The sequence below is a fragment of the Schistocerca piceifrons genome, chromosome 2 (genome assembly GCF_021461385.2).
Source record: "Schistocerca piceifrons isolate TAMUIC-IGC-003096 chromosome 2, iqSchPice1.1, whole genome shotgun sequence".
Lineage (NCBI taxonomy): Eukaryota > Metazoa > Arthropoda > Insecta > Orthoptera > Acrididae > Schistocerca > Schistocerca piceifrons.
In genome coordinates, this window is record NC_060139.1 from 334,813,451 (window position 1) to 334,830,266 (window position 16,816).

The following is a 16,816-nucleotide window of genomic DNA, read 5'->3' on the forward strand; positions in this document are numbered from 1 at the left end:
TGTTGAAAACATATCTACAAATCGCCTTGCAGAACTGGGAAAATAAATGCTGTAGAATGGGAATTCAGAAACGAGATCATTGTTTGTATATCCTTTTATTCTGAGATGAGCAGCTGGTTGTTGGAACTGAAGAAGATATCTTCTACATGGTGAGAAAATTAATATAAGAGTATAGCAAATGAGGACTGAAGTTGAACAGAAGATAAGAATACTTAAACATGAGAACACAATCAGTTGACCTTGAAATATCAGATAATGTAAACATCATTAACTGCAAAAGTTATAAATACCTTAAGAGTATAGTTAATAAAGATGGAGCACTTGAGGATGACTAGAGAAACAGATTGAACTCAGGAAGGAGAGCAATATCAAAATAGAACTTGCTCTTATGGTCCACAAAATTTGGATTAAAAATGAATTTTAATATACAAAGCCATTATCGAGCCAATTATCATTTATGGTTCAGAGCATTGCGTAAGGGTACAGTACCCTTACATAGTATCAATCATACACACTATGCAGCGATCATAAACTAAAGCAAAGACTGCCCACAGTATCGGATTTCTGTTGAGTGTTTATAAATGCTGGTTTACAAAAGGTTGTTTTAATTAACAATATGCAGTATTTGAGAAAGGACATTACATCATTTAGCAGTTTTATTTAGATTTCACAATAACAGAAGGACACAACAATGAGTTTGATGCAAAGGAGCTATTACTTATTATGCTAAATTAATTAAATATAACTTCATCTTCAGCGTACATGAAAAATAAAGTTCGGTGCGAAACTAGGGGGAGGTTATAACTGGACAATTACGGAGAAGAACCACAAGAAGACTGAAGTTGTAGAAATGGACTTTCGAAGATGAGCATCAAGGATCTCCTGTTTGGAACATAGAACAAAATGAAGATGTAAGGGAAATACCACACAAGAAAGATACCGAAGGGACGACAAACAATGCAAAAAACTTTTTTGGTTTGGCCACTTAATGGGGGTGGGAAACAGGAGGATCAGAATGATTTAAATTGATGCAGTGGATGGAAGGGAGTATGACTAACATAAATCTGACCATTGAAGATACACAAAATAGGTTATTATGGAGGTTGTGATGTGGGATACTAAGGAGCCATCGGACCCCAGTCAACATATATATTATGTAAAATACAGGAAGTAATTAATATGAAAATGAGCACATTTGAATACTATAAAGTACTGAAATCTTTATGAAACATCTCAACATTTCTGGGAGTGACTATGAATCAAGAACAGAACAGATAGGAAATGATACCCAGTACCCTTCAAAACCACTATGAATCAAGAACAGAACAGACAGGAAATGACATCCAGTACACTTCAAAACCAATCATCCCAACAGTGACAGTATTCCAGGCCAGCAGTATCCTACCAATACTCTAAGCATACACTTGAGACTGAATGTTGGAATGCTAATTACAATGCTATATCATAGAAAAAGAACACAAACAAAACGATTGGTGGCAGCCTACCCAAGAGCTGAAAAAAGTAAGAGAAATGTAACATCTTAATGAAATTTTGTCCAACTGTGCATTACCGTATTTACTCGAATCTAAGCCGCACTTTTTTTCCGGTTTTTGTAATCCAAAAAGCCACCTGCGGCTTAGAATCGAGTTCAAAGTAAGCGGAAGTTCTGAAAAATGTTGGTACCGCCACAACTAACTTCTGCCGTCGAATATATGTAGCGCTACACAGGCATGCTTTGCAGGCACAAAGATAAATACTGGCGCCAAAACCTCTCACTCAGTAAATAAATTTAAAAAAAGGGTGGAAGACGAGCTTTTTTCTCCGCCCCGAGTTTCGACCATTGCATTTTCGTACATTATCCAACGAAGTAAATACAAATTCAGTATTGTTCATCTTCGAATGTAGCAGCATTTCAATGTACTATGAAAATCCGACTGGCAAGACTGTTTGGGATGTTTGTCAATATAGCCAACTCTACGTTCTGAATTTTTTCCTACCTGTGAGAAGAGATGGTTGCTAATAGGAACTTTTACGAATTGTGAATCACATGCAGTATTCTCTTCACCACAAGAATAATACGAATATAAACATTTTGCCATGTATTCTTTCGTGTTTGCTGCTATCTCATTTAAATCTTGTTTGCCTAATAAACGACGAAACTAGTGTGAGACAACAGCAAACGCGGAAGAATATACACATCATGTCATGTTTATATTCATATTATTCTTATGCCTGATAGTGATACAGTCAGAAATGAAGCACGGCAATTGACTAGATTTTTAAATCTAAGATTACTCTAATTTCTGTGCAGAATGTGATGTACAAAAGAGGCGTCTGCAAAGATTTTCAAATGGCGAAAATTTTTAGCTAAACTCTCGTTCAGAACATCTTCTATCATACGCAGTCTATTATTTGGTTCTTGTTGATCATTATCAAAGATAGCAGCAGTGTAAGTAACAAAAAATAGCAGCCTCTTGCAATTGTTACGCTAAAATGCTGCAAGCAGCGATAGGTCGTACACACACGTTATCAGAATGCGACAAACAATGCATGACACAGTACAAAAACGCATTTTCAGTGTAGAGTGACGTAAACACCTATAACAAAGAGAACGGCACTTATCAGATCAAAGAAAAATAAGCAATCGATTCAAACCAGACGTAGCACATGAAAAAGGAAGGGTACCCGTATAAATAAGGACGGAGCACCTGACGCATAGCAATGGCTACCTGGTAAAGCTTAACTGCTAAGCTTACGACTCGAACCAAACTACTGTAGCTGTATCGTCATTCATTCGACCTAAATTGTGTCTCATATTACAATGGACCAACTGTGTTTCGATTTGGAGGTGCGGCCTAAGACTTTTCTATCCCATGAATTTCGATTCTCAAATTTCAGGTGCGGCTTAGATTCGGGAAAATTTTTTTTCCTTGATTTCGAGTCTTATTTTCAGGTGCGGCTTAGATTTGAGTAAATATGGTATACCTAGCAAACAGAGGGGAGGACTGATGATGAAGTGTGGTCTTTATCAGACTAAACCAGAGAAAAGTCACTGCTTCATAAATCGCTTTAGCATGCTGTTGTTACTGACAATATGCCACTACTAACCCTGGGAGACTGACCAGCATACTGATTAGAGCTGAGTGAAGAGGGCCCCTGGAGCACCCAATTATTCTTAAACTATGTAGCTTCCCACCACCACCGAGTCCTCAATGTCTAATTTTGGCACTTATTTTTCCTTGAGATGAGAGATAAATTTCCTACTCAACAGACCAAATGTAATATCTTCTGTGAAAGCACTCAGATTTTCTCTTAAACGAACAATGGTATACAAAGTCAATGATTCAGTAGGTGCTATGAGACATTACGGTCATTTGTTCTTATGGTGGCTAAAATGTGTGCACTGGCAAAAGTACTGGAAACTATGCAAAAATCTGAGGCCATTTTGCCCCTGAAAAGGGATTCAAAGTTATCTTACCAATGTTGTGTGCTTCATCGAACACTACAACAGATGACTTGCTAAGTTCCTTGGACACAACTTCAGCAATTTTAGGATCTAGGAGATAGTGGTAACTGTAAACAACAATGTTGGCATGTGTGATCTGAAACAAATTATAAAAATAGAAAGGATTAGGTGCGCAGAGATCAAAATTTTACAAAGCTGACTGACATATCATAAACTACAAAACCATTACAGTAATTAAATTAAAATAGGTAAAGAGTTCATAGCAAGCAAGCACAAAAACAGGAACAATATAGTGAGTGTAAACACATTTTAGCCTCAAGGTTACAAAACAGAACCTTTCTACATTTAGTATTTGAGAAAAAAGGCAAAGATGTGATACAGATAACAAAATAATAGCTGATTTCGTTATGCTTCTGCCAATTTCTGCCCCATCCGCTGCACTGTGGCACTGTGTGTGTGTGTGTGTGTTGGGGCTTATGGGCACTCAACGTCGAGGTCATCAGCGCCCTGACACACATTAAAAGCAACGAATGTGGACAGACTTAGCAAAATCGAATCACACATGCAAAGAAAGCAGGAAAAGAAGGAAAATGCTACATAAGAAAGTAAAACGTAAGGAAAGCAAAAACGTAGAAGCAAGAATGCCACAGGAAATTGTCATTGGCTGGCCACTTACATAAAATATGGGCAAGCTTGTCACACAGTGAGCAAATTAAGACCCTCTCCCTAAAATCTTTGTAGAAACATTTGACAAGGCACAGAACTTTAAAACTTTAACCACATTCATTCGAGTGTGTCCTAAAAGAGACGGCAGGTCCGCTGGCAAGTCAGCCGTGGTCCGCTGGTCAGAAAATAAAACGTGGCGCACAGTGACCTGGACGCCACAAGCACCACACACTGGAGGGTCCTCTCGTCAGAGCAGGAAGCCATGCGTCATAGGGCTGCGGCCTATTCAAAGCCAAGTGAGGAGAACCTTGTCCTGTCGACGGGGCTGGAAGAAAGCCCACACACGAGTTGTGGGCTTGACTAAACGGAGCTTATTGTCAGTCATTTCCAGCCAATCATCCTCCCACCGACGCATGTCTCTTGAGCTCAACAGCGAGGTGAGTGCGTGCAGGGTGATAGCACACCGAAATATTTGTGGATCGAGACATGCCTCCTTGGCTGCGAGATCTGCCCTTTCATTCCCAGCAATGCCAACGTGTCCCAGAACCCAGCAGAAAGACACCACCTTACACAGTCACTGCAGTTGGAGGAGGGCATCCTGGATGATCTGGACTATTTGATCTGATGGATACAAACATTGCTATGAGTGAAGGGCACTTAGTGAAACAGAACAGACAAGGAATTTAGGACAGGGAGAATGTCTCATCTGCCCCAGTGCCTGCAAGATCGCAGACAATTCTGCATCAAAGACATTAAAAGTCTGAGGCAGTCTAACCTTGAGGACACGATCCGGAAAAACAACAGAGCAACCAACGGAATCCCCCTGTTTCAACCCATCCGTACCTGCTGCATGGAGCAACACCAATATTTAACTTATTATCCCATGGGATGTCAGCAGTAGGCTTGCTGTGAATCTTGAAATCTTCCCTACGACTGAATACTCAACGATGTTTCAGGTACGCAACTGATCACAGTTTTCTACCACACAGGATACTTCATCTCAGTACTTGCCGGACATGTTGAATGGAGCTATCGAAGAATACCATCGGCTACCCAACAGCACAATTTATTTGAGCATGGTAAACGCTACATGGATGCATCGTGATCATAGTTGCGACACTGACCACACTGCCAGCAAGCAGTACCCTCAATGGTGGAAATGTGAAACAGGATAACTGATGTGTTGTCACTCACCATGGCCCTTGGCATACTCTTATCTTTTCTGAGAGAAAATCATGAAACTATGGGTTTCCATACATTATTAGCTTACTGTCCTTGTTAATATGGGTATCCACAATGCTCATCTCCACAGATTCTTTAATAATGTCATCCCAAAATAAATTAGCAGTAGTTAAACTTGTTTCACCATATTTCATTGCATGCTTGGTGGATATACATGTTCTGCAATGACAAGACTTCAGACTTCTTAAGCAGTGAAAGGTGAGTGCAGTGTTGCTGTTCTGTGCAATGTTCTTCCAGGATATGTGTATATAAGCCATACCACATTGGCATGGCATACTCCTGCCTTCCTCAATAATAAATCACATTTTATTGTTCCAAGAAGACCTGCAATCTTAGGTGAACAGAAAAACACTTAAACTTGAAATTTCTGGAGTATCCTGCCTACTTTGAATGACATGTTGCCAACTAACAAAAGAAAAGTTGCTGATTTTGCCGGCTTACTGTGCTCCTTGTCCAGTGCTGATATTTTTTTTGCTTTAACTGATAATACTTTATTGATTTGCTATGTCAAGTACACATTTTCCTTAAGCACTGATCTAAGACCAACAAGCTCCGTAGACAAACTTGTAATTGGAAACTATGTGTGCCTTATCTGCAACAGTCTTCAGCACACTCATGGCGTGAATGTGCAAATTTAAATCCACATTAGTGAGCTTGAACTAAAATGAATGACCCAAAGAGCCATTGTTCTTCCACATAACCAGATAATCCAAGAATGGCAGAAATTCTTCTTTTGATGTTACCATAATAAACTGGATCTTCTTATGAATGGAGTTTGATGGCAGAAAAATTCATTACTTTGTCTTCTCCATGGGACCACACTATGAAAGTGTGATGGAACCTGATTATTTCATTGATTTGCTCACAGTGAAGATAACAGGGAACATCAAGGTCCATGGCAATCAACAACCCACTGGACACCTGAATTTCACATTTCCCTCACTGAGAGCACTGCCTGCTGGGAGTCTGTTCGGTCTCGCAATAAAATTATGATCACGGTGCATGCACACAACACATACAGCCCACTAATAAACTATGTGCTGAGGGCAATTGACGTCAGTCTCTGACAGCTGATCTGCAGGTGCCTAGCAGGTGCCCAGCTGAAAAATTGTGTGATGGTAGAAAACGATGACCGGCTTCACTCCCAAAACATCATTGAGTCAGTTCACGCCACCATCTATGTGGCCAAGAACTAGTGGGATGAGGTATTTCCCACTGAAAGAATTTAAATTTGCTCCTTCCAAGAAGAATTCTATCACACTAATCTGCATTTGAAACCTTTGCCGCAGAGGCAGGTATAAATCAAGATACGAATTTACCACAAAATTCTACAGTGAGCAGTGCATATAAAGAAGATTCTAAGGGCAAATATTTTATGACTAAAATAGAATCTGTTAGTGGATTGTCTCTACTATATAATAAAATTTATTGTGTATTTATTGCTAGCGTAAAGAGAGGAATGAAGCATTTGACAAGGCTGACAATAAGACAGATGCAAGACCTGCTCAAGAAAATTGTGCACTTATAATGGAGATTTATATCTTCTATAGCGATAGAAAATGTGTTGTTAACTCTGCAATCAAGAGATGGGCTGTTAGAAAGGGTATAAATACCTCCAGCTGGACTGAATGGTTTTCATGTTTTACAAACTGTTATAGTAAGAAGATATCCTAATACATAAATGGTTCAACGCTACAGAAAGGTGAAAAAAACTGAAAGCCTACAAATAAAAGATACTATGAATTGAATTATTAATGAGGAGCAAGATATTATATAAGAAGAATAACAGAATGATGCAGGTATGTAATGCTACAGATATGTGGGTGGAATGAAATGAGTGAAGATAACCATCTATAGTACACATCGCCAGGACTGTAACTCTGTGTGTGCGCGTTAAAGTGTGTCTGTGTACTCTGAATAGTAAGGAAAGTTCATAGCTGAGCTACTATGTCCAGTTCTCATACAGGTGCCTATTCAGCATTCAAACACAATGTGAATGCAGATGGAGGGAGGGAGAGAGAGAGAGAGAGAGAGAGAGAGAGAGAGAGAGAGAGAGAGAGAGAGAGAGAGAGGATGAGGGGAGGGGGGAGAGATTAATTTGTGTTTGGCACTTTTGTCCAAGAACATTTCTCATAAACTGTAATTTTGCGAACATTATTCCACACTGTAATGCGACAGAATCTACATTTTATTGAAGTAAATCAGTTGCAAAATTATAAAGAATGAAGCAACCAGTCACGGAAACATGATTTATTTATCTTGTTGCAAATCAATTTCGACTGATATCAGTCATCATCGGTGCATTTTTCTAACCGATACATGCCATAAGTAGAAGTGTATGTGATGCTACACAGTATAGAGTTTAGTAGGGTGTTGAGTCTTTATACTTGCCTTGCATTCAGCTATAAACATGCCCCACTGCATTATAGATAAGACCTGAAGCTTAGTATTTGGTATCGTTTGTCACTCTCCTCACTGTACAACATCATCTCTGCCAGACATTGTTCATTGTGCATACGTTAACAGATATGATAAACTTTTGATGTTGGACGTTCAGAGTCTAGCAGTGCTCGTACAACTTAGTCTGCTGGGGCACTAGCTGTGTAGATGTACATATAGTCTATACTAGTATCGACCAAATCAACAGTGTAACTGTTTGGTGAGTTTTTCCTTCCCCTCAGCTCTTATGTAGGCTAATCTGAATCTGTGATTTCTAAAAATAAAATGATAAAACTTTTATCATCACTTTTCACAATTCTAAGTGTGCTGAAGCAGCACTGTTTTGTATTTTACCCCGTGTATCCCAATATCTAGCATTTGACAAAGAAAATTATGGGCTCAGGTACAGGCAGAAGTACAGGTGTATTTCACTTTAAGCTAGTGTGCATCTACTTATGGCTTGTAGTCAGGATTACAGAGTAGTTCTGTATGAAGGGCTTTGTTTTACAACTAAATGAGCTAATTATTTTGCTGCACTTCTCTTGCTTTTGAATGACAAGAGATTACAGTACCTAATGGAGGCAGTCTCTCCTGACAAATGAGGAACAATCCTTAGAAGATGTTGTATCAGTTCAACATGGGAGATAAAATCAAACAACGGAAAATCACAGACAGAATAACAATAAGGAATACGGTGCTGCTAGCCCACTTATCGCATAGAGGTGGCGGTGAGTGGCAGACAGATAAATTTAAAAGTAGATGAAGCTCTCGCATTGTCCAGTACTTCAGTCTTCTTTTACATCTGTTGTGTCTACTGCTCAGTGCCTCTTCTATCAGGTGATTACAACATGGAAGATACACTGATACGCTACACAAATGGTGGAAGTTGCCTTCAGCTGCATGCGGGTGTGGATAAGTGCACCCTAGTATAAACCACATTGTACAATGTTGCAAAATTAGATAATATCTAGGAGTAACAGCTGATTTCTTCAGAATAGATCATTGTTACTTTTTTATATACAGTTACTGTCTGCATATCTTCTGTATTACTGACTTACAAATTGTCCTTGGAAACAAAATATATGCAGATAGCAATACTCTAAATAAAAAATAACTACGAACGCACTTTGCATTTCATTTTCACGAATTAACAATTTTACTTTTATCAAACAGCTCAATGAATAAACCATTTATTGTGAATTTACATTTTTATACAGAAATCTACAATTCAGAATCGAAACTCTCCATATTAAGCTGATAGAATACATGTTTCTCCTATACATGTGAGGACTCTTATAAAAATTTAGCATTTTATGTACTGCACACTACGTATTCCGTGTTACCAAATCCCCTGGCATGAGAAGCATGTTCATTTGCACAAATATGGTGGAAACTACACTGCATAATACTGCCTGACATTTAAGGATTATGTGGACTCAGACTCATGAAGGAATAGCTTACATGAGGACACAAGGCCGAAGAACACCTAACAGAACAAATGTATCTCAAGTAAAAGTTTCGGTGTGAACCCCTCTTACATTTTTCGTACTTTATATAAATCATAGGAACATAATATGCATCGAAATAACTGTATGAGATGTGGCCATTATTTAACAGTCCTATCCTGAATTTCCTTTGCAGTTTTAATTTTTATGATGAAACTTGCATTAAATATGGCAAAGTGCATTTACATATGGCACAGATATAAACATTAAGCTACGCTACAGGTTTGGGTTTCAAATTCAGCCTTCCTCAATCATCAATCAAATTATCACCTTTCAACTTAACCTAGACCACAGGCTTTGCTACAGATCTATCACCACAACCAAGAATTCAGAGGGAGTCCAATATCACTATTATGTAACACATCTACTGACCCAACTATACTCATAAGTGGGGAGGGAGAAGTGGGACCATTTAAAAAGCACTAGTGGGCAGATATTTAGGATGAATACGTTTGTATGTAAGATGGTCTGACAATGAAGACAATGAAAAAGAATATAATTTTTACAAATCACAGCCAGCACTTTTGTAACATGGAATACAGTTTACCAGAATTACAACTTCAACAATTAGCTGTCCAGCTACCACCCAAAATGTCAACATTTCATTCATTACTTCAAAATGATTGACATAGGTATATAGCATTGGACAGCTATTTCCAGACTCAGAAGAACTGGAGACACTTGGTGGATTATAAGTGATTTATAACAGTAAAACCGTAAGCTTACCGCATATCGGGCAAGGAAATATGGGCACCAACCCATGTCTCGACCATAATCCTTCAAATCATCTATGCCATATACACCAGGTGCCATTGGAGCTTCTTTGCCAAAAGTACTGAAGGCTTCATAGAAGTTGCACACAGGAACAGACTCATCATAGCTGTGACGGTCCCGTATGTACGATGCAGTCAAGCTGTGACATCGACCATCGACTATTTTGCCATCACGCTCTTTACTGACCTGTGAATAACAGTCAAGTTTAAGTTATTTATTCCACAAAGGAAAGAGTATATATAAATCTGATAAATGAATACCTGCGGATGAATGCAAAGATTTTTGCGTGAACTCAGGACCAGCCCAAGTATCCTAGGTTTTTCTTCAGTCTGTTTCTCGATGTATGCAATTAACTTTTTAAGTTCCTCAATAACTTTCTCAATTTCAGGAACAGTACGAGAACAATATATTAATTTTGTTACATCCAATGGGTTGTTCGCCATGTAAGCCACAATCAAGGACAATAGTGATATTGTTTTACCAGTGCCTGACGGCATTTCCAGCAGGCAATGGCCCTGGAAAAAGGAAAAAGTAATCATAGCAACACTGTTCACACATTTTACATGATCACACGTATTTCATTTTCCTAAAAACTACGTAAGCACTACCGCATACCTTCGCATCCAGGCCCTTCTTAAGCTCCAACATGTATGCATACTGTTCCGGGTAAATGTAATCATAAGGGAAATAGACCGGTAAACCATCGACATCCAACCTATCAATATAAATCCACAAAATAAGTAATTCCACTTTTTAACGTTCATGACAGGGCAAAACCACATAATGTACTGCTAAACTAAAAGGAGTATTAATGACAATGATGAGTACGATGAAACAAAGTTTTTTTGACGTTTACATGACGGGAGGGAATCCTACACAAAAAAAAAGAGATGAGGAAGAAAATGTTCCGTACTATTCATACCTCATTATTTTAATGTGTCTTTTCTAATAATTTTTCGGAATGCCAAGACCAGAAAATTCCAAACATTCACATGTTGTGCACAGCTATAACTTTGTGTATCAACACAATCACTCGACTCATGGACGCTCCTACCAACGTACACACTACACACAGCCAAACTGTTATTACTTGAGACGCATGTAAGCTGTATTGGCTGCACTGGAACAGCCAAAGTACCTCCAAAGCAGACATTCCCAAACGAGAAGCAACAAAGGGGCCTGCACACGTCCGATATTTATTCACGACACATGTTTTTCAAACCTTCAACACATTGGAGCGACTTCACGCCACCAATAATAAAAGACAAAAATCGTTAATTGACAACGCGGTTTTACAAGGCTAGTATGTAGAACACCCCGTCCAAAAGAAAGTGTGTGCTGTAATTATGTTATCTATAGCTCGCAAGTAATAGAAGCCAGCGAAACAGAGGAAATGGATCCGAGAATGATCGAAACAACAAACGAGTTACTGATCACGTTTTAATTTACTAATAATAAGAACCATCCACCAGAAAGATTCCATATTATTTTCCGATGACTCCTGGACAGTACCGGTACAACACGTTACTAATGTTGAAAGGAGATAGAACAGAGAAGCAAAATACGTCAATGAGAAAAGCAATTGCGGTCAACGAGAGATTAGGGGTAACTTTGAGATTCCTGGCGACATGTAGGTCATTCGAGTGCTCGAAGTGTAGTTCTATAATACCATCAAACACAAAGCAGAGCCACAGAGACTCCTCCATTGCCCACCATAAAGTGGTGCACACAGTGATTACCCTTGCATAGGTCTATTAAAACTGTTGTACATTGAAAGACCACTTAAAAATTTGAATATGAGGTATGATGTGAACGAATTGAACATAAACAGTGTACACTAACGCCCTGTGGCTGATACATCCAGCTCTGTCAACATTTGATTGGAGAATATTGTCAAACCATCAATACATGAGCACACACGTTTAGTATGTGTTGACATACTGAGAATATTTTGAAGTCCGTTAATACTACTTGTCAATATTTCTAGTATAGTCAGTACATCAATACACGCCCTCAGACAGTAAATATATTGACAGGTTGACAATATTGCTGAACGTGTGAGCGCCTCTTATGATACAGACGCTGAAACAGGAATTGAAAAGATTTTGTGTAGCAAGTTTAAATTTAAATTCTCTGATTTTATCTGAAGATTCATTAATTCTCACCAAATGCACGACACCAAAGATACTACCACAGTCTAACATATACAGTGGCCACGCTCACTCCTGTGAAAATTGTTACCATCTGACAGCTGATGTGACACTAGCGCTCCCAGTGGCGAGAAAGCAGCCGTAAAAGTACAGTTTGTTTTTAATCATTTTTAAAGTTAATTAGTGAAATAGTTATTAAATTTTTGCGTTCCAAACATTATTAAATTATCAAGACATGAATGATCATGAAATACAAGTAAAAACAGAGGAACCTCCTAGATCAATGATTTAAGCTACAACTTAATGATGACGAAATACATTCGAATATATGTGTAATTGCAGCTTACTCTGCTCGAAACAAGACAATATAAACACATATTTTATGCATGAGAAGAATATATTTGCCGCTTGGAGTGGACACGCAGTCTGAGGCGCCATGTCACGGATTGTGTGGCCCCTCCTGCCGGAGGCTTGAGTCCTCCCTCGGGCCTGGGTGTGTGTCTTGTTCTTAGCACAAGTTAGTTCAAGTAGTGTGTAAGTCTAGGGACCAATGACTTCAGCAGTTTGGCCCCTTAGGGATTCACACACTTTTGAACATTTTTGAGAATATATTTCTTTTTTTGTCTGTTAATATGACAGGCACTTTCTATGACATGTAATAACTTTTTGGGGAGCTTCATGTTTTGCACAGATTTACACTTCATTCGACTTTCTAATATGTAAATATTTTTGTAAATGTAATTATTTTTGTTTCAAAAGCGAATGTGTTGAAGATTCTTACTGTTTGTGGCTCAGATGCAGCTACAATTGTGAAATTGGTTTCTTCTATGTTGGGAAACAATTTTTCTGCTTTTATTCTATTGTTATCAAGCCTGCGTGGTTTGTTTCTTCAGCTATAATTGTGGTAGGTTGTCTGCTACGTCGAATAATGTAGGTACGAGTATTTAATTGCACACATTGTCTATGTTCCATATTCACTAATTTCACTGGAAGTGTAACGAAGAAAACTTCACGTTTTTGAGTAGATGTGTGATACCTTTCTGCAAAAGGACAGGTCTTCTTTTGTTTACTAGCAATATTTTTGTTCTTGAAGAACATGGGGTTCCGCTCTAAATATCCACAGGTTACAAGAAAATTGTAAATAAACTGTTCTGTAAAGTAGCTTTTCACACCTCCTAGAGTCGTTAGGAAACCTAAAGAAAGGCAAATATGGTGTTGTCTTCCGTTGTTGCTGCAATTTATTGCGCTACAGATGGTCCCATTCTGCAGACTAATATAAACAATTACGATTCGCGTTCACTTTCACAAGCTCTCACAGAAATCAACAATATAACTTCCTGGTCGCTTGGGGCGCTAACAATTGCAGTGGATAACAAAAAATGGACTGAATGTCGTGACCCGTTGTGTTGGACTGTGATACTACTCAATCTATTTTCTGCACAGGGGAAATGAACATTACAACTTACTGTAAGTCGACCAAAACATGTATGCACGACAAAATGAAAACTGAGGCGTATTAAAACGCTACTTTCAAAAATGTACAATAGGCATAAAAGAGTTTCGGATGTATTAAAGCAGTTATTATTATGTAACTTACAGATAACCTGTTTTAAGGTGCTGTGATGTGACACGATATGATGACCAGTGTGAATCCCACCATATGAAACCCATTGTGGAATGTTTTGACACCAATGATGTGATGTGAGGTGATGAACAGAGTGAATTGGCCTTACACCTTAACAAGTGGTACTGCAACCTGGTGGTGCCATGACAGCCGGTGAGAATTGGCCTTCAATGTTCATTTTATTGTTTGCTTTGTTTTCATGACACTTTCTGAAAGCTCCATGTGAAGCTGGATTTTTTTTCCTAAGAGTATTTTCCCACAAAAGAGCCCAAATATCAGAAACTGAAAGATAAATTTGTTTTATAACACATGGACAAAGAAGGAGGGCTATGCTGTGCATAAATGTGAGCATAAATAGATGAAACTTTTTCATTAAGAAAAACCTTTTCGGCAGTGATAAAGTGAACTCTCTTGAAGGATGAAAATACAGTTCTTTTTGTGTTATTTGGTAATTTAAAAAATCGGAACAGTGTATTGAGGAAAGGGCTCTATGTATTGACTTCAAAATATTGTTCAGAGCGTTTTTTTGTTATTTATGTAGCAGCTTTGGATGTACATGTTTGCATCATCAGTTTTACACAAGTAGACTCAAGTAACATTTCGCTTTTTGTCAAGGTATTGGCATCACATAGATTTGTGCCAGTGGTTGTGCCGGTGCTAACATCAGCAAATAGAAACATTTTGCTTTCAGTGGTGAGAGGTAAGTCATTTATACATTAAATGTCAGAAGCAACAGAGATCCTAGTAGCTGTCTTGTGCTAGATCCTGAGTTATTTGTTGAAATTGAATTCGTACCGTTTGTTTTCGGTTTTGCAGATATCGTTTCATGGTATTAAGAGCTGCACCCCTAATTCCTCTGATTCCATAGTGATCAAGTTTCTGTATTAAAATTTCGTGGCCAACTAGGTCGAAAGCTTTTGATAAGACACAAAATATGCCAAGAGGATTTTCGCCTTCATCTAACCCCTCTGTGATTACGTTTATACATTCAAAGGTCGCTGAAACTGTTGATTTTTCCTTCTGGATCCTAATTGTTTACCATTTATGATGTCATATCTTTCAAAATGTGATATACATTAATGCACATTATTTTAAAAAAAGTCTGAGGAAATGGACTGCAATGTAACTAGTCTGTAGTTGCCAGAATACATTGGATCTCCATTTTGCAGAGTGGTAAGAGACTGGTTATTTTCATTCTATCTGGATAACTACCTTCTGTCAGACATGAACTAACTAGGAGGCAAAGCATTTTGGCCATTTCATCCGTTATTAACTTTAAAATTTTAATTTAAGGCCCACTTATGTCACTAGAGATTTTACTATCATGATTTCTTTATCACTTTCACTACCCCTTGCTTGTTGTGGGTTACAAATAACATGCGTTAGTGACTGAATCTTGCTTATTTTTAAGCAGCTGTAGGGCTTGCAGGGGCTCACTTTTGTTATATTGTGTAATTCTATGGCATACACTTGCAAAAATTTGTTGAAAGTGCTACTGCTATGCGATCTTCTACTACTCTGTTGTATACTTTGAGTTTTAGGCATTTGCTATTACTGTCTTGCGATTTTCTTGTTTCTTTGTTAATTATGTTTCTGTGCTCCTGACTGTTTGATGACCAAAGAGTTATGGTTCCTATAAAAATTTTTGCAGCTTGTTTTCCTACTGGAAGTCGTTCTGTAAGCTTTATAATATTAATCAAAATGGTCAGGTTTGTGTGCATCTTCGCTAATGCTAAGAAGATGTTTTATATTTTTTCAGGATAGAAGTAAACTGTTCATCAACCATGGTGTATGACCTTCTTTTTTCTTCACTCTTCTTGTTTTACTTGGCAGGCACTCTTCTATGGCTTTTAAGTAAATATCCAGTAGAATGATATGTATGTGGTGTCATAAAGGTAAAATTCTGGCTAATTTTCGTTTTCCAATGTTAGAGATGCTAATGTGTATGTAAAAGAACCAGCAGTGAGAATCGACCTTCACAGCACCATTTATAACTAAGGTCTGTGAGCTGTGGTCTGATAAACTCATTTCATTAATCAGGCATCTATACCAATTTCATTCAACATTTATAATTATATAATGAATGGCAGATTGGATGGCCTTGCTCAGTATAGTAAAACTCTCAAGAGTATTATGAAAACCGCATGTTCTAAGCAGAGTTACAAATTCTGTTTTCAGTCTTGTGTATGATGTTGCTGTTGTTGTGGTTCACAGTTCAGAGACTGGTTTGATGCAGCTCTCCATGCTACTCTATCCTCTGCAAGCTTCTTCATCTCCCAGTACCCACTGCAACCTACATCCTTCTCAATCTGTTTTGTGTATTCATCTCTTGGTCTCCCTCTACGATTTTTACCCTCCACGCTGCCCTCCAATACTAAATTGGTGATCCCTTTATGCCTCAGAATATGTCCTACCAACCGACCCCTTCCTCTAGTCAAGTTGTACTACACATTTCTCTTCTCCCCAATTCTATTCAATACCTCCTCATTAGTTATGTGATCTACCCATATAATCTTCAGCATCCTTCTGTAGCACCACATTTCGAAAGCTTCTATTCTCTTTTTGCCTAAATTATTTATCGTCCACATTTTACTTCCATACATGGCTGCAGTCCATACAAATACTTTCAGAAAAGACTTCCAGACACTTAAATCTACACTCGAAGTAAAAAAATTTCTCTTCTTCAGAAACGATTTCCTTGCCATTGCCAGTCTACATTTTATATCCTCTCTACTTCGACCATCATCAGTCATTTTGCTCCCCAAATAGCAAAACTCATTTACTACTCTAAGTGTCTCATTTCCTAATCTAATTCCCTCAGCATCACCCGATTTAATTCGACTACATTCCATTATCCTTGTTTTGCTTTTGTTGATGTTCAACTTATATCCTCCTTTCAAGACACTGTCCATTCCGTTCAGCTGCTCTTCCAGGTCCTTTGCTGTCTCTG

General features: G+C 38.2%; 1 protein-coding gene across 1 annotated transcript in view; it reads right to left on the bottom strand.

Annotated features, from left to right (window-relative positions):
- Window positions 1–11,173, bottom strand: part of LOC124777316 (general transcription and DNA repair factor IIH helicase subunit XPD) — a 59,281-nt gene extending 48,108 nt beyond the window's left edge. Inside the window, exons 1-5 of the mRNA XM_047252671.1 lie at window positions 11,015–11,173; window positions 10,708–10,807; window positions 10,353–10,607; window positions 10,045–10,278; window positions 3,479–3,602 (exon numbers count right to left, since the gene is read on the bottom strand). Of these exons, the coding sequence (XP_047108627.1) occupies window positions 3,479–3,602; window positions 10,045–10,278; window positions 10,353–10,607; window positions 10,708–10,807; window positions 11,015–11,019 (718 nt within the window). The 5' untranslated portion in view covers window positions 11,020–11,173. The remainder of the gene's footprint in view (window positions 1–3,478; window positions 3,603–10,044; window positions 10,279–10,352; window positions 10,608–10,707; window positions 10,808–11,014) is intronic.
- Between the last annotated feature and the right edge of the window lie 5,643 nt (window positions 11,174–16,816).